Source organism: Crocodylus porosus, unplaced genomic scaffold (genome assembly GCF_001723895.1).
Source record: "Crocodylus porosus isolate Cpor-Errol unplaced genomic scaffold, CroPor_comp1, whole genome shotgun sequence".
In the NCBI taxonomy this organism is placed as follows: Eukaryota; Metazoa; Chordata; order Crocodylia; family Crocodylidae; genus Crocodylus; species Crocodylus porosus.
The window spans coordinates 83,474,255-83,491,891 of NW_017728931.1; the positions used below are offsets into that span (position 1 = coordinate 83,474,255).

At 44.7% G+C, this 17,637-nt stretch overlaps 1 protein-coding gene and 1 long non-coding RNA gene across 3 annotated transcripts; one reads left to right on the plus strand and one right to left on the minus strand.

Annotated features, from left to right (window-relative positions):
- Positions 1–729: 729 nt before the first annotated feature.
- Positions 730–11,895, plus strand: CUNH12orf66 (chromosome unknown C12orf66 homolog). 2 transcript variants are annotated; one of them, XM_019543302.1, is made up of 4 exons: positions 730–1,008; positions 6,152–6,225; positions 6,322–6,440; positions 10,582–11,895. In XM_019543302.1, exons 1-4 carry the CDS (start codon positions 774–776, stop codon positions 11,396–11,398), a joined length of 1,245 nt encoding a protein of 414 aa, XP_019398847.1. In that variant the 5' UTR covers positions 730–773; the 3' UTR covers positions 11,399–11,895. The 2 variants fall into 2 exon arrangements, with proteins under 2 accessions (XP_019398847.1, XP_019398846.1); XM_019543301.1 differs by having other exon boundaries at positions 6,152–6,440.
- LOC109315548 lies at positions 2,675–6,158 on the minus strand. The gene is made up of 3 exons (XR_002102533.1): positions 5,478–6,158; positions 2,721–2,725; positions 2,675–2,685 (listed from the first exon to the last, which is right to left on the minus strand). It is a non-coding gene; the product is annotated as an uncharacterized LOC109315548 (long non-coding RNA).
- Positions 11,896–17,637: the final 5,742 nt, after the last annotated feature.

Sequence of the window (17,637 nt, forward strand, 5' to 3'; positions counted from 1 at the left end):
TATGGCTGTAGGGGATGGGACTAGGAACAATGGCCTCAAGCTATTGCAGAGGAAGTTTAGGCCAGAGATTAAGAGGAGCTTCTGCAAGGGTGATCAAGTACAGGAACGAGCTCCTTATAGAAACTGTGGAATCTCCATCCCTGGAAGTTTTCAAAAGCAGATTAAACAGACTTTACTGGGATAGTTTAGGCAGGGATGATCCTGCCCTGAGCAAGAGGCTGGGCTAGAGGACCATGGGAGAGCCTTCCAACTCTATTTTTTCTATGATCCTATATAGACCATCAGAACCAACCAGGACAGAGGCTCTACACAAGCTCCCATCAACCCTGCCTACAACAGCCTGGGAAGCCCTGGCGAAGCGGCAGCATCCAGGGTGAGGAGACGCCTAAAGCAAGTCTGAAAAATGCTGGGGCAAATCCTGTCCTTGGAAGGGAAGGACGGCAGGATCTGGCTCACGGGTGGCTAGTCCCCACCCGCAGCACCCCCTTCGTTGCGAGTCCTGCCGATGTCGCTACATTTCTGTCCTCCGCGCACCCACGCCTCAGCTCAGCCCCGTCCCAAACCCCCCACGCGCCCCGCAGGCACTCTCTGAGGAACCAGAGCGAGGGGGCGGGGCTAAGAGCGCAACCCCAAATATGCCTTCTACTTCCGCTGTTGAGGCCATTTTCCGCCAACGGACACTTCCGGCGGCGAGGCGCTTCACGTGACCGCTTAGCCTCACGTGACGCCGCGGCGCCCCTCAGTTGAGCCGCGTGTCACGTGGCGGGCGGGGGATGGGGGAGTCGATCCCGCTGGGCGCGCCGGTGCCGGTGGAGCAGGCGGTGCTTGAGACGTTCTTCTCCCACCTAGGCATCTTCTCCTACGACAAGGCCAAGGACAATGTGGAAAAGGAGCGGGAGGCCAACAAGAGCGCGGGTGCCAGCTGGCTCTCGCTGCTGGCCGGCCTGGCGCACCTGGCGGCCGCCGAGAAAGCCTATCACAGCATGACCTTCCTGGGTCAGAAGCTAGGTACCGGCCGGGCGGGGGTGGGGCTGGCCCGGCTCTCTACTTATGGGCGGGAGGCCCCGCGGGGCGTGGGCGCTGCCCCTCCCGCCTTGCCTGCGGGGCGCAGACGGGCCTCGAGGTCTCTCCTGGCGCCAGGAGTGACGTCAGAGTAGCCTTTAACGGCCCCTGCTGTCCCTCCCCCTGACGTCACAGAAGCCTCGAGGCCGCTCGACCCCTAACGGTCATAAGCAGTCTCTGCAACCACCCCCTCGCACCTATTCCTCAGGGGGAGCTAAGAAGCTCTGTGTACAGCCCTCTGCCTTGGGCTGGTTGGTGCCCCCCCAGAGGCTCCACAGGCCTTTCTCAAGGGCCTCCTCTTTCCCTTTCTACCTACCTGTGCCCCAGGAAGCAGATTAGAGGGCTGCAGGGCAGCCACTTGCCACCTCGGGGGGCTTTGGGAGCCTGGTGGGGGTGCCATCCTTTATCAGGTGCCTGCATTAGCCTGTGAGATGTGCAGACATAGTTTGTGGGGTAAGCCACATCTCACATTCCCAGGCCTTAAAGCCATCCTGTTCTATTAGGAGCTTTCTGAGCCTACTGCCCCAGAAGAATTGCTCCTGGGTTTTTCTGTAGTAAAAAGTGGAGTATGAGCTAAGAGCTGGCACTTTCCAAGTACTACCTTGTGTCTGCTGAAGGGGGTTGTGGATGGGAGCTTCTTAAAAGGTTGAGAATCCCTGTCCTTTGAGCTCTCTCTTCTAAGAGCTATATGAGATTGAGGGGAAGAGTCCATTTTACTGTCCTGCTGTATTTTTTTTAAAGGCGGAAATTTAGTGCTTGTGGAAAGGGCAGAATTGACAGCTCCAGAGACAGGAGTGCTGTTTGGTTGCACGTCCTGAATCACCATGGCAGTTTGGAGAAGCTTCTGCTCCACCAGCATGCCCCTCCTTTGACTTGGGGAGACCACTTCTAAGTTTGAAAACACAGCATCTTTATCCATTCAGTTTTCTGCCTCTCTGCTTGAGCTTGCCACTGAGGGCATCAATTAGTAGATGAGGCTTTTCACATTGATACCTGCAAGTTTTAATTGATGTTGACCTAAAACGGATCTGGACTTGCTGCTTAAAAATGAAAAGGCATTGCAAATTCCCTTTGCCATTTTGGAGCAGACCCTAACTTCTGAACCCTTTCTCTAGAGTCCTGTAAACACAGTCCTTGTGGTTTCATGCACTTGCCATGCCTTTCACTGAAAGGGTGGGAGATCAAAAAAACAAAAACACTGGCTTTGCACATACTTAAACTATTTATGCATGCTCTGTCATTGATGCTCATTAAAGTGGAATTAAAAGATACCATGGTTCTTTCTTACAAAGGTGGCAGGGGTAGATGTTCATATTACAGACTAAATCAGAGAGATAACAGCATAAGCTTTTGTGAGCCAGAGCGCACTTCATCAGACACTGTCAAAGGACATGCACAGAACATTTTAGAAAATTGAGAGAGTGATTTGAATATCAAATATATTATAAAACAGGATGATCATAACCCAGTTGTTTTAGAAGGCACTTCTGCTTTCACTGAATCGAGTTTTAAATTTCCAGCTTTGGGTGCTGCAGTTTTATATCTGGATGCGCAGTTGATATCTGTCTCTTTTTGTGTGTTCTCTGACAGATGTGTGGAAGTCACCTTAGGAAAGCAGATACTCTAACAATATCTGGAATTAGCAGTAATGGTCAGACGAAAACTGAGTGTTCGTCACCTGTGCCACAACTGCGTTATACAGTTGTGCAGCTTAAAATATAAAAAAAAATAGCATGTCATTGTTAAGTGGTGTCAGACCTGCTGAAGTTAGATAACCAGACACGCTGACCTTAAATAGAGAACAAGCCTTCATTTGTAAAAGTGGCTGGTTGCAGAGCTTTGAGGCTGCTAGAGATAGTGAGGGTGTGTGCGTTTCCTTGTTTTATTTCTCTATTATTTGGAAAATTCAGTCTTTCAGTTACCAAATATTAAAAAACTTGAAATCCTGAGAAATGTTGTTTCATTAGTTATGTAAAGTTTAAAGCTCCAGTATTTTTGTATATTTATGTTAAATGAACGGGACTTTCCATAAACTTATATTATCATTCAGCCTAAAAAAATGAATTCCATGAAGAAAAAACCTGGGATTGCACACACTTAAAATTCCCAACTTACACAACCAGATGAGTCTGATGGGAACAAAGTTATTGATCTGACAGTCTGCCCAGCTGGAGTCCCACTGAAGTCAGCACAACTCCAGATAAGCAAGAGATGCAGGCTTGCTGTATTTGTTTGCAGTACTGGGACTCAAGCATTCTGTGAATGTAAAATCTTTTTTTGCTTCCTGTAATGAGCTTGCTGTCTGAAAGTTTCAGGTTCTCTGCTTACTCCAGCGAGCTGACCTTGATTACAAATACAGTAAAAGCTGTGTTATCTGGCACTTAATCAGCTGGAAAGCTCTGCTAACCAGCATCCAAGGGATGTGGCAGAAGCAAAACCAGAAGTCCCACTTCCAGTTTCGCCACCGTGAGCTGAGCTCTTCTCCTTCACTTTGGCCCAGAGTAAAGCAGCCTGCGTGGGGGCCCCCCTCCCTGTCTCCTGGCACACTGGCACCAAGGAGTGCACCAGATAGTGCACATTTGATTAACTGGCATATTTGATTAACTGGCATACCCCATCCTGGGGGATGATGGATAACAGAGCTTTTGCTGTAGATGATTTAAGTGGAAGCAAAACAAACTGTTGAGGAGTAAGTCCTTTCCAAGTTTACAGTTGGAATAATTCTACCTGTAGAAGAGAGGAAGGAGATCTCAGTTTGCTGTGGAACAGGCTACCAGAAAAGGTTGTAGAATCTTTGTAATTGGAAGTTTTTGGAGTATGTGTTAGAGAAACATTTCTCTTGAGCAGGAGGTTGGATTACATTACTTTCTGAGGTCCCTTCCAGTCCTAGTATATGTGATTATGGTTGCAGGGTCAAGCATGAGAAAACTAGAAGATGCCAGAATTTAAGTTGTGCAGTGATATTAATTCAGTCCTTTGTGCATATGCACACTTGTGGCTACTCATTCCATTAATATGTCCTGCAAAATCCATGCACTGGCCAACTAATCTGTTGGGTTGCAGTGTCTGCTACTTCTGCTTTAGCAGCAGAAATCTAGACCTAGATGAGAACATTTGTGTTTAATTATTACTTTGGCGCACTACCACATTTTTCCTTGCATCAAAAGGGAAAGTGATGCCTTTCAAAAGTTTCTCTTCTAAGCCTATTTATTGGAGCAAATAAAGTAATTCTCTAGCTTGAAAGGTTACTACTTACTAAATTGAAGAAAAAGTCCATTTTTTTTAACACTTCAGATTCAGTTTCACTAGTTCTCCCATAGTGATGGGGTAGACAAAACCTAGATTTATAATGTAAATATCAAATACTTAAGGTTTGAACTCTTCAAGGTCTCTTTATATTACGCAAAAAGAGAAAAAAACCAAAAGCCCACTTTTTCTTCTCGCAGATCACCATAAAGCATTTTTCTACTGAATTATTTGGAAACTTCAAATATACCACACCAACTGCCTTTAAATAATTGCATGTGACACTACAACATGGCTGTTAAATAGCTCAGTAGGGCAATATTCTCTTCTCTCTGATCCATTTTTACACCACACCAAGTGATCTTTTGGGCCCTTGATCTTGACTTCCCTGTATAGCACACTTTCTGTCTTTACTTGTGGGGTAATACAGGGGTTCTCTACCTTTTTTATACTGCAGAACAGCAAGCTCACTCAAAGAATTTTGGTGGACTGGGTATAGAAACAATTTACTTTACACATTTAAATGTGTACCTGGGTGCAGGTTGGGACACTGCAGCTGCAGGCACCAGAGGACCCTACAGGGGCAGGGGCTGTGCGGGCAGTAGCCCTGGAGGGACCTAGCTGGGGCTGCTGTGGAAGAAGGGGCTCCATTGCCTTCCCTAGGAGCAAGCAGCAGAGCCACCTCCCTGCCCTGGGCTTTTCCCTGCCTGCACCCCCCTGCTCCCAGCCGCAGACAGGGCTGCAGGGTCTTGCCTGGCCTGGCACAGGCCCCGGTATCTTCTGTGTGGGTAGTGCTTTGCCAGGCATGCCCATGGTGGCAGGAGTAAGGTGGGATGCACGGAGCCAGCTGCCTTCTTCCTGGGGTGCCCTACTGCCCAGCTATAACCCTGCACATGACTGTCGGCAGCGGAAGCCACTTGCCCAGGCAGACGCATGGTCCAAGCTGGGGGTTTGTGTCATGACCCAGCAGCCAACTCTTCGCGACCCGGTACCATGCTATGGCCCAGTGGTTGGGAACCTCTGGGGTAATGGTCCAGTGTGAAGTTAAAAAGCAGTGGTATCTCAACACTAGACTTGTAAACGGGTGTTTCTAAATAATACTGACCCTTAGTAATAATAATACTGTAATAGTACAGTCCTTTCCTGACATCTTTGTCTTGTTCCCTTACTGTTCATTTAAATGGCCAGCACTGCCAAGCAGATACTGAAAATATACAAGTTCTTGTTCCTGTTGTTTTCAGCTGTTTAAAATGCACTTGTTTGCATTTTATTTTATGGCATAACCTGCAGTGCTGTTTTCTGGGAGCATATGGGTATTTTTCTTCTTTTGGGATTTTGGTTAACTGTCAGATTGTCAGGGAATTTGGAAACCTTTGGTATAAGCACAGATGTGATTACAAATTTTAAAGCATTTTGTATTTATAGTGCATTGTCAGGTCAAAATTCAGTGGAAAAAGGTATCATTATTAATAAGAATACACGTAATTAAATTTGCATAGTGAGTTGGTTGTTTCTACTCTCTAGTGAAAAGACTGTTTCCAGGTCACAATTTCATTTAGTAAGGCTAGCAAAGTGCTTATTTTATATTATGACCTTCTTGCAAACTGGAGCTAAGGGACAGGGACCAAGAGGGGTACCTCTTGGTGAGATTAAGCACTAATTAAGTCAGTTACTAAATGAAATTGTGCAGCATGTACTTAGATTCCCAAAAAACTACTCTGAAAGATATTGTTTTATGTGGTATTTCTCTGCTCAGACATCTTAATTTAAGCACGTAGGAGTACCTACCTAAAGCTAGATCAAGCATGGAATTTTGGTAATGCCTCCATATTTATCTGAACAGGTGGGCAGTCATTCTTCAGCCGAAAGGACTCCATCCGAACCATCTACACATCTCTGCATAATGAGCTGAAGAAGGTGGTGACGACGGGTCGCAATGCACTAGGAGGAACAGCTCCTCACTTGGAAGAGCTGCTTTCTCACCTGTCTGAACAGCTCTGTTTTTTTGTTCAGGCTCGGATGGAAATTGCTGACTTCTATGAAAAAATGTACACCCTCAGCTCCCAAAAATTCATTAACTCTGAGGAACTGGTAAACATTTTGGAATCCATTCTAAAGAAATACAGCTCAAGGTCAGTGCTTATTTGTTGGTATTAAACACTCAGATTTTTCATGATGTTTTCTGATAAGGAAGATGAGGCCTGAGTAAGTCTCTTCCTGCAGGAGTAACAACATTGCTTAAAAGCAAAGGACAGCAACACAGTTCTGACTGCATGCATTAAATAAATGTTAGATAAATCTGATACTAGAATGTGATCCCTTTTAGTAGGAAAATGAGGATGCTTCTGCTCATCACAAGAAAAGAGCTACTGTTTTTTGCACTTCCTGAACAGGAAACATCATCTTCGTTTTAAAGGATGAAAAGGGTCTTGCCATATCAGTATTTTATGAAAAGTGTGTGCTTTACTTGTTGTACTTGATATCATTTACATGTGGCTTGTTTTACAAGTCCAAACAAAATTCTTTACCCTCTTTTTTTTCTTTTTCTTTGTCATTTTTTTCCATTTTAAAGTGATTTGTGCATAGGTTTAGTACCTGGAATATTTGCTTTTTTTAGTAGACTACATTTCATATCCCTGTTCCAGAGTCCTTTTAAATAATTTCAGTAAACTTTCTTCTCTTTAGATCTTAAAGATAGTTGTCAGAGATGTAGTTCTAAATTATCCTCAAAACTGGCTATATTCTAAGGTAGAAGCTAGGTTAGAGTTGCCCCTTAGACATACTAAATCAGATGTGTAAGCTTTTGTAAGCAATAGCTTGCTTCCTCAGATGCTGTTAAGGGACTTCAGAGAGCAGAGCTTTTAACTAGAAAGCAGTGATTTGAATACAAAAGATAAGGTGAGGGTGGGAAGAGAGGTGGCACTACTGAGAGAGGCAAAAGTGAGAGCATAACCTAAGGTCACACAGAGACCCCACAGTGGCACCTGTGCCATTCTTCTAAGCCTCATTTATACTGGGGAGGTTTCCGCTTACAGACTGCAGCTGCCACAGGGAAACTGCCAGAGTATGTGTGTGCCCAGAGGCAGAACAGGGTAGATCTACAGCAGGGATGGCTCCTGGCCAGTGGCATGGCCAGCTGGCAGCTGCAGCAGCTCTTATTTTTGCGCTCCCTTTTTTCTCCCCCAAAATTGATGCCCAGGGCTGCTGTCCCACCCCTTAGTTACCCTATTTTCTATGTCCATCCAGTTTTTGCCATTTCCATGTGGCTTCCTTCCATCATCCATGCCAGCAGAGTGAAATGCACCCTGAGAAGGCACAGCACATGGCAGAAAGCCTGGACATACCTACACACTTTTTCCTGTTTGCTTCTGGGGAGTGGGTGGCAGAAGCCTTTTGGTTATTGAGTTTGTGTTGCTCTGCTGGCAGAAAGGAGGGGTTCTGCTGCTGTAGAGCAGCTGAGAGTTATGTTGGTGAAACTGTTTAGTTTGCATAAACCCTCAGTTAGTGATGCAGGAGATGTCTTGAGAAAAGCGGTTGCTGCTCCTTTTGGAGCAGAGCAGCCTCTGGGTGTGATTTCCAGCCAGTCTGTAGATTAGAGCAGCCTTCTTTTTTCTCTAATTTGTTAGGATTGGCCTGACGCAGTGTAATAAATCCACTGCTGCTGCCACTAGGTTTCCTGGCCCGCATCTCAGTGTTTAGATCTCTGTTACAGTTAACAGATTCTGCAGGTCAGGAAGGAGTGTCACAGTAACTTATTTAACTAAGAGCTGCACATGCTGTATTTCTTGGGCATTTAAATATGCATGTCAGAGTTATGTGGGAACAAATAACTTCCTACCAAACAGAAGTGAAAAAAATGATTGTTTGTTAAATACACCTGAGAAAATGTGCATCTACATGCCCTGTATCTGAAAGCTAGAATGTCAGGTAGATTGAAGCTCTTTATCACCTCTTACTGCTAGCATGCAAACAAGCCAAGTAGTACAAGCTGTTTCTGTGTCTGTTTCAGAGAACATTGCTCCTCCGGGTTTGCTCTCTGAAAATCCTGAACTGTTGTTCTGGCTGGACCATTCACACAAATAATTCCTAAAATGATGCACAATGCCCAGTGTTAATTAAAGCTTACAGTAACAAGCAAATTAAGCATAACTTCATGCTTTGAAGTGATGCATCTGTCTAATCAGCATTTCATGATTATGGCTGGAGAATGAAGGCTTCAAATTAAATGCAAGCTAAACATCACTTCTGTTTAGTAAACAAGAAGAAGTACCAGAACTCTAGTATCTCTCTGATAGTGATTCAGAAAACCAAAAGTATATGGCAAAAGTTCTTAATACATTTCCATGTCTTGGAAAAGATTTTATATTTTAGTGTCTGTGCTTCCTCAAGACATTTCTATGTTAGACTTAATTACATCAGATGTTTTAGGGACACAGCTGTCAATTTATTTTACAACCTGTGTATTTTCAAGCTAATAGTGATGGCTAAGAGATGGCTTTTTTGGATTATGACAGTTTAATAGATCTTGTTTAGAAGTGCACTGATACATCGGTCTGATATCAGATTGGCACAGATATAAAGAAAATAGACCGTATTGGAAATAAGCTTTTTTTCCCTGATGTGGCCCGATGTGGCTGATAAATGCCCCATGCATGTGTGTAGCTGCAGTGCAGCACGTAGGCAGTGAGGAGGATAGCCTGACAGCTTGGAGAGATGCATGCAGCTGGTAAGTCTGTTGTGGTGGAAGGTGGGGGGGGAAGGGAAGGGGCATGGCCTGGGGCAGATCAAGGCTCCCCATGGTCAGGGAGGGACTGGGGCTGGGGAGGTGCTCTGCAGCTGGGGCGGGGCACAGGATGGAGCTGCAGTTTGTTGGGGGGAGGGGGGGGAAACAGGAAGGGGGAGCAGCTCCTGCTGCTGCACACACCCCTGGAGGGCATGTGAGGCATGTGCCCCCAGATCTGTGTATGGGGCAAAGGCAGGCTTCTGCCATGGGCTGGGTCTGGTGCTGTTCCAGACTTTTCCCAGTTGGGGTGTTGGGCCAGGCTGTGCTTGGGATGGGCAGTGGTGGCACTGGGCTGAGGGGGCTACATAAAATTTTGGGGTGGCTGCACCCCCCAATCCCCCCTCCCAGTGCCACTGTCGCCTGCCTCGAGCACAGCCTGGCCCAGCCCCCACCCAGAATAGCCTGCCCTGCCCTGCGCAGATCTGGGGGCAAATGTCCCCCCTCACCCTCGTGCCTTCCCAGGGTGTGCACAGCAGCAGGAGCCACCCACGCCCCTGAGATGAGCCATGGCTCCATCCTACACCTGTCCCACCTTGGCTGGGCAGCACCTACCTCTGCCCCACTTCCTCCCTTACCACAGGAGCCTCCATCTGCCCCCTCACCCCTTTCCTTCCCCCTCCCCTTCCACCACAATGGACTTACCAGCTGGACACTGCTCTTCAAGCTGTCGGGCTGAGTATTGGAAATTGGATCGGTATCGGCTGATATGCCTCCTTAAATGTTGGTTATCAATACTGGCCCCAAAAATCTCTGTCAGTGCACCCTTAATCTTGTTTATGTAAGGAGATGTTAAAACAGCTATTAGTCATGAAGCAAAGTAAAGTGGAAAGCTGTACCACAACAGTAATTCAAAAGACTCGGTAAAACTTTATTTGAATGATTTTCTAAAACTTTTTTTAAGGGTGAAAAATAATATAAGTCTGTTATTTAAAAGAAATTTGAAGTTTGAGACTTTTAAAGTTCAAGAGTGGGGATAGCAGTGGTTTTATTTATTAGCTGTCATGCCCATTTCTGTGTAAGAAGCAAATTAATTTTGTCAGGCAGTGAAGACAGTATAGCCTGTGTTAGATCTTTTGACAGAAATGTATTGTAACTAGCCCATAACTCTCAAAAATCTTATCACCCAGAGTTGCATACTATTTAAATATCTAGCAATATAGTTTTAGAAAATTAAATATTCTAGTGACTGGAAGAGAGAAATTGCAGTGTTTGTATTTATGTCAAGTGACTTTGCATTGATAAGAATGCTGTTACAATTGTGTTTTTGGCAAACAGAATTTTATGTATTCTTATTAACACAATTTTGGTATATTTGGAAAGGAATGATTGTTAAATTAATCAACACAGACTTTGACTCTCTAGCCTTTTTTATTTTTAGTGTTGCTTGTTTGAGAGTTGATGTACTAGTTAATATAATTCTTCCACTGTCATGTACAGCTTCTTTTATATTTCTAAAAATGTTCTTTTTGTTTTGTGTTTCTGTTATCTAGATTTCATCATCCAATTCTCAGTCCCCTTGAAAGCAGCTTTCAGTTAGAAGTAGATGTGCTTGCTCATCTTCTAAAGGCACAGGCTCAGATCTCCGAGTGGAAGTTCCTCCCGTCTCTGGTCAACTTGCACAGTGCTCACTCAAAACTGCAGACATGGGGCCAAATTTTTGAGAAACAGCGGGAGACCAAGAAACACCTGTTTGGAGGACAGTCTCAAAAGGCTGTACAGCCCCCACACCTTTTCCTCTGGCTGATGAAACTCAAAAACATCCTCCTTGCCAAGTTTAGCTTTTACTTTCATGAGGCACTCAGCCGACAAACAACTGCATCTGAAATGAAAACTTTGACTGCTAAAACGAATCCTGATTATTTTGGGAAAATTTCCAGCTTCATCCGGAAATACGATGCTGTCAATATTTCTTTAATCTTTGACAATCGTGGGTCAGAGAGTTTTCAGGGACATGGTTACCATCATCCCCATTCCTACAGAGAAGCTCCGAAGGGAGTGGATCAGTACCCTGCTGTTGTTTCCCTGCCCAACGACAGACCTGTTATGCACTGGCCCAATGTAATCATGATTATGACTGACAGAACCTCTGACCTCAATAGTTTGGACAAAGTTGTTCACTTCTATGATGACAAAGTCCAAAGCACATACTTTCTGACACGCCCAGAACCTCATTTTACCATTGTAGTTATTTTTGAGTCTAAGAAATCAGAGAGGGACTCCCATTTCATTTCTTTTCTCAATGAAATCTCACATTCCCTTAAGAATTCTAAAGCTTTTGCAAGCCTAAAGCCTGGATCCAAAGGCTAAAAGTCACATAGACTCAAGTATTGCCAAGGCAATGTATTAGACGGGAAAATAAACATTAACTTTCAAGGATTGTATTTATCCATGATTCTCAGAGTCTAATTAAAAAAGAAACATTATTTTAATATCTGTTGTAATTTTTTTATGGCTAACAAACACTTGAATCAAATTATTTTTTGGCAATGCACATGGAGATGACTTAGCTGTGGTGCACTGAAATGGCTGGGGGGGTTTTTGCATGGTGCTGAGTTTTACAGTATGAATTATTTTTTCAGTCCATAACTTTGTTGCCTTTAATTAAATGGAATGTATGCACTTTATCTTGTTTATGGAAAACTTGGTTAGAATGGAATATATTGTCAGAATACTCTACTGCTGTATTAACTATCAGGAATGATGATATCTTGCTAATTCTCATCAACACACACTAGAAATTATTGAAACTTGCCAATCTGAATGAAGAGTCTCAATAAAAAAAGCCAATGCATCACAAAAAAGTACGTTTGTTTTTGTAACTGACGTTTACTCTTAATAGGTAATGGTACAAAAGACTAAAAAAATGGTAACAAGCATTTTTATGACACTTGCTATTACATAACCATTTTAACTTTGAACAAACTAAAAGGTGCACAGTGGCCAAATAGAGCTGCAGCATACCCTTCAGTGTTTTGAGTTATTAATTATGTGAGCAATTGTTTTGCTATCAAAACTGGGATAATAACGAACACTAATAAAATTGAAGGTGGTATCTTTGAATGAAGCCAGTACTTAAATAGTTGTAAGTGATTTGCAAGAGTTTAGTAGTAAAAATAACTCACCTTTCAAACAGCCATGATTACATTTCCTTTGTCTCCCTTTCTGAGAATGCATCAGAAAATGGTCCCTTGGAATAAAATTACTTGCAAGTACTATTACTTGCTGTGCTATGGTTTATCATTAGAGCTATTTTGTCCTTGTATCTTCAGATCTGTTTCCTATTCTGTTTAACTTACTGGTTACTAGTTAAACAGAAACAGTAATGCCATTTTTAGTGCTGCTTTTCACAGATTTCTTTTTAACTTGCATTACATTTTTTTATTCTTTCAAATATGGGTTTTTTGCCCCTTTAACCTTTCAAATTACCCTGCAACAGGAGTGCTCTATTTCCTCTTCAGTTACTACAGAAAGATTCATTTGGCTGTACTTGTGGTCCTGTTTTAATGGCTGATCCTATCATCCTTACTGCGTGCAGTACCTTGCTTTACAAGCAGTTTCATTGGAAATCAATAGGGGCTAATCTCAGAGTGAGGTGAGATGTGAATATGTTTGGCAAAATCAGACCCAGACTTCAGAAGTAGGAAGCAGCTGCAACATGCAGATTTACTTTGAAGTAGGTTATTTTAAGTTCAAATTGTAGTTGTCTGGTTTCATTTAAGACTAGAGACTGGATGGAGTACAATGAAATACAAGAAGTCCAAAAACAGATTTGGATTTCATTTTTCTCTTATGGATGGATGTTGCTGCCTTCAGGCAATTGACTTGGGCTGGGTGTTGCACTCCTGATGCAAATGCAACCATTCTCAGTCTTGCTGGCACTGCTTGCAGGTTTTGAAAAGACAAGACCTGTGAGTGCTTCTCCTTTTCTGCATTAAACAACGCCACTGAGATTTCACTGGACTTGTGTTCTAACACCATTTCTCTCTTGCAAGTGTCCTGGGCTTTTTCCCTTTGTGAGGCCATTGTTTTAGTGTTTGAAATGGTAACTGAGTTTACACGAGGGCCAGATGGTTTGTCTCTGGAAACTGCTAGAATTAAGGACAGGTGGGTCACAAATCGGCCAATGCCCTCACTGCCCCCTCCCCATGTGCAGCTAGCCCAGCAAGGGGAGGGGCCATCAGTCCTCCCCCTTGCCTAATCCACCTGGATCTCTACCCAGCCCCACATGCTTCACTGGGACATGCCACCACCCTCAGCTGGGCAACAGGTTTGGTGCAAATCCTGCACCCCTGCCCACCTCCCCCTGCCAGCCCTAGTTTGGGCTGTGTTGTGGGGCAACATCACTATTCTCTCCACTGGGTTTGAGTCATGCCAGGGTGGCATGTAAGGAGAGGACTCCTGGGGCAACTACTGCTCTTGATAGCACCCACATTGCTTCTGACTGCAGGACTCTGGGAGCAGCCCTGTCCATGTGGCTGAGGTGCAGCAGGTAGGTGCTGCCAGGGTTACAAGTGGAGCTGTGCAGTGCAGGGGGCCAGTGGCCGGGACTGGCTTCCAAAAAGGTTGGACGGACACTGCAGATTGTGACAGGCCTTGCAGGTGGCCTGAGCAGCCCCCCTGTACATTTTGGTTGCTGTGGAAGGTGTCCCTGGGCAGTAAGACATCCACACCTGCAGAGCTGAGGGATATGGCTTCATCAAAGTACTGAACCTTGTACGGGTTGAAGGGAAAGACCTCCTGTCTTGTAGCCAGATCTTGCTAGTTGTGTTGTGCTTGTGATTGCCTTCCATGCTCCAAGGAGCAGCTCCTTTCAAAATGATGGGGATGCCTATAGAGTTTCATAGTTGGTAGGGTCAGAAGGGACTTGAGTAGATTATCTAGTTGGACCCCCTGCCATGGCAGGAAAGAGTACTGGGGTCAAACGACCCCAGCAAGGTGTTCATCTAGCCTCCTCTTAAAGACCCCCAGGGTAGGAATCAGCACCACCTCTCTTAGAACTGTTCCCTCTCCCCAGTCACTAAGCATAAGTATAACAAAAGGAAAACTCCCTTCAAAAGAAATACATGGTAGTAAATGTTGGGGAGTGGAAATAGCAGCTGCTTTTGTGCCAGAACTGGTCATGCTGGATCAGGTGATCAGGGCCGACTGCTCAGAGAAGTAAGAGGGAGGGGTAGGGAGAGGGAAGAGAATGACATAGAGCAGTGGCGCTCAACCTTTTGGCCCTGCAAGCCAGATTACTCATGTGGGGCTATTCAGCAGGCTGGATTGGGCCATGGGGCTCAACTCCATCCCCTTCATACTGTGTACATTGGGATTGGATTCTGTGGCTCCTGCACCACATCCTCCAGCCTCCCCACTTGCCAGGATTGTGTTCCATGATTGGCGCTGCCCCCTCCAGCTCTTTGCACCTCCCAGTTGGGTCCCGTGGTCCTGATACTGCCCCCAGAGCCTGGCACTGCCCCCTGACAGTCCTTGACACCAGGATTGGGCCATGGGGCCTGGCACTGCCTGCATGCTGGAATCAGGGGGCCTATCCAGTGCTCAGGGGCTTGGGGTTTTCCATGAGTCTAGAACCGTGGTAGGCAACATTTTTTGGCTGGAGTTCCAAAAAAACCCACAATGTCTACCTTGGAAGGTGCCAGAGTGCCGACATGCCGTAGCCCGGAGCAGCTGTTTGCAGCCTTCTGGCTGCAGCCGGCCCACAGAGCCTGGTCTGCGTGCAGCAGGGCTTGCAGCCTCCCAGCCGCCTGCAGGGAGCAGCCTGGGCTCCGTGGCTGGTGGTGGTGTGCTAAGCAAAATGGCTTTGTGTGCCAGGGATTGCTGACCCCTGGTCTAGAAATCTGGCAGGAGAGGAGTGGTGCCACTGCTCCCCAGTCAAAAATTTCTGGGGAGCCCTGCGGGCTAGATGATATGGTCCTCTGGGCTGCCTCTGGCCTGTAGGCTGGGGGTTGAGCATCTTGATATAAAAAAAAATACAGAATGGCTAATTGCAAAGCTTGAATCCAGGGCCCCACTGTGGCGAGGCCCAGTTCTGAACTTGGCATCCGGGCTGTTTCCAATGGGTCAAAACAAAAGCCCAGCTCTGAACTTCTTAGAATTATGACACGCTGCAGCGTGCAGCATTTGGCACATGATGTTCAGTAACTGTTAGCTCATAAGAGTTTTCAAAATGCCATGCAAGGTAAATGTATGGATTCTGCAGAGGTGAAGCTGAGGCAATATTAGATAAGAATAATATGATGGAGTGGCATTATTCAGGCAGATTTGCTGACCTGAGAATGGTTGTGTCTAATTTTATATTTTGGAAGTGGAAATATTAAGTATCCAGAAATGTGCTCAGCCACAAATAGACATGAATAAGACATAGCTTCTGCCTTAAAGACCTTGGACTCTAAATGGCAAATGGTGCAACAAAGGTGTAACAGCTGGCAAATGTATACACGGTTGGCATTTTTATTTAAAAAATAAGAGAGAGTCTTAACCTTAGGACAGTGGTTTTCAGCATTTTTAGACTCTCAGTGTGCTGCTTGATAGATTAGAAGCACCCCTTGGAAAATGTCAGCTCTTAGTTTTCACTCAACTTTTGACTACAGAAAAATAATAAAGTGACATTTCCTCTTGCAAATAACTCAGAGGTCAGCATGCGGTTGACACTATGGATTCCTATTCGAAATCCCTGGGTTTATCTTGTGAATCACATTTGCACATCTAACAGAGGTAACAATGCGTGGTACCTCGCCAGCACCCTTGAAAGGATCTCAAGACACCCCATGATTCCAAAGCATCCTGGTTGAGAATCATTGCCTTAGGACCTAGTGGACTAATTCAATGTTTGCACTACTCCATCTTGCCACCTGTTCCATTCTACTTCCCCAAATTAAGTATACAAGGTTTAAATACTAATGCACTTTAGATGTCTTGTAAACTATTGCATCAGATACAAAATGTAAATCTACTTATGGTAACAGAGTTAGACCCAGTGCTTTTGGGCATATTTAAAAGATTTAAATTGTTATTGAAGCATTGATCTACTCAGTACCCACAAGTTGCCTAGAATAGCAACCTAAAAGCTTTTCGTATTCTAACCTCTGAATACTCAGTCACTTACTTGAGCCCATGAAGATTCTAGTAGATGCTCTTAATTTAATACTGCTTGTTTCAGATGTGGATTTAACTGCAAAAAGTATTCTTGGATCTCTTGCATATTTAATACTTGTGTCTTGTAAGGTGTTTCTACGTGCAGTGTTTTCTTTTTCCTTAAATAAAATATCTTTCCAGCTCTACTCTTTGGTCTGAAAATGGAATTTGGGGAGCTAAGACTGGCAATATGATGTAGGTTGGGCTGTAGGGAACTCTTAACATGAGCACAACCCTCAACCTATTTAAACTTTAATGATGTAAAAATATGTTCTCTGTATCCCATCAGAAAGCTCCAAAAGCCCAAGGTTTATCTAATTCACTGACTCTAAATTTTTTATATCTTCTCATGAAATGCATATAAATCATTTCACGGCCATCTTCTAGCAGCCAGTTTTCCCCTAAGGGTGCCCCTACAAATCTCTTCTTTTCTGCACATTATGTCTTCGAGTCTCTCTCTCTCACCCTGGTGCTGTTTCTGTTTGAGATGAGCTACTTAGGAATCTCTCATTTATGTAGATAGTACCTGGTGCCTCCAGAGCAACCTGTGATCTTCTGCTGTGGGACAGAGATGGGCCTCGGGCCCCCCTAGCTTATCAGTTCACAAACTATGGCCCAGGGACTGGATCTGGCCTATTGAGCTGTGGCTTCAGCAGAATTTGGAAGCAGGGAGCGTTGCCCAAACCACAGCACACAGCTGGGCAGTGGGGAGAAGAGGGGTCCTACTGCTGGCCCTCTCAGTCCCGAGCTGGATCATTCCAGTCCCTTTTTAGAAAATGTTGCTACCCCCTACCCACTAAGTGAATTTGCATGGGCACATCTGATACACATAAGCAATGAAGGACCCTGCAAATTTTCACAGTGTTAGATCTGCCTTTCCCTATTTCTTTAGTAGGGGATTGACATAAAGATAAATAAATCCTTCCTTTCTCAGGATCAAGGGTACACAGTGTCTCTCTGAAGAGTATTCTGTCTCCAAGGAGGAGCCCCTTCTGCTTTTTTAACATTACTTTTATTTACTGTAAAAAATATGCAGCTGTCTGGTCTCTTTTCTTCAGTTCAGTGACATGGAGCAAAGGTACATTTCCAAAGTCTGTATCTTGTACTGCAGTTTCTGGCTTTTAAATCAGGTGTTGTAGTAACTGGCACAAAGTTCTTTAGGTCACAGCTGGATGCTGAATGTACCCTGGTGGCATGTGGCTGAGATAAGAATAGTAAAGCTGCATCAAAGGAGCAGGCTAGGCTGTGGAAGATGTGTTGGGGCAGATAACAGCAGCTTTATGGGGAAAGGGTGGGAAATAACAGAAGAAAAAGGACTTATTTTAAAGGTAAAATCTTCTAATGCATTGGCCTAGATAGGAGTGAAAGGAGGAAGAGGAAAGGGGGAGGGGGAGGAGGGTTCTTTCTTC

What these genes read in the sequence shown, in the direction of transcription:
- CUNH12orf66 (XM_019543301.1), top strand. Translation starts at nt 774, where the DNA reads ATGGGGGAGTCGATCCCGCTGGGCGCGCCGGTGCCGGTGGAGCAGGCG. An exon ending in CTTCCTGGGTCAGAAGCTAG is followed by an intron (nt 1,009 to 6,151) that starts GTACCGGCCGGG and finishes TTATCTGAACAG; the next exon opens with GTGGGCAGTCATTCTTCAGC. An exon ending in CTAAAGAAATACAGCTCAAG is followed by an intron (nt 6,441 to 10,581) that starts GTCAGTGCTTAT and finishes TCTGTTATCTAG; the next exon opens with ATTTCATCATCCAATTCTCA.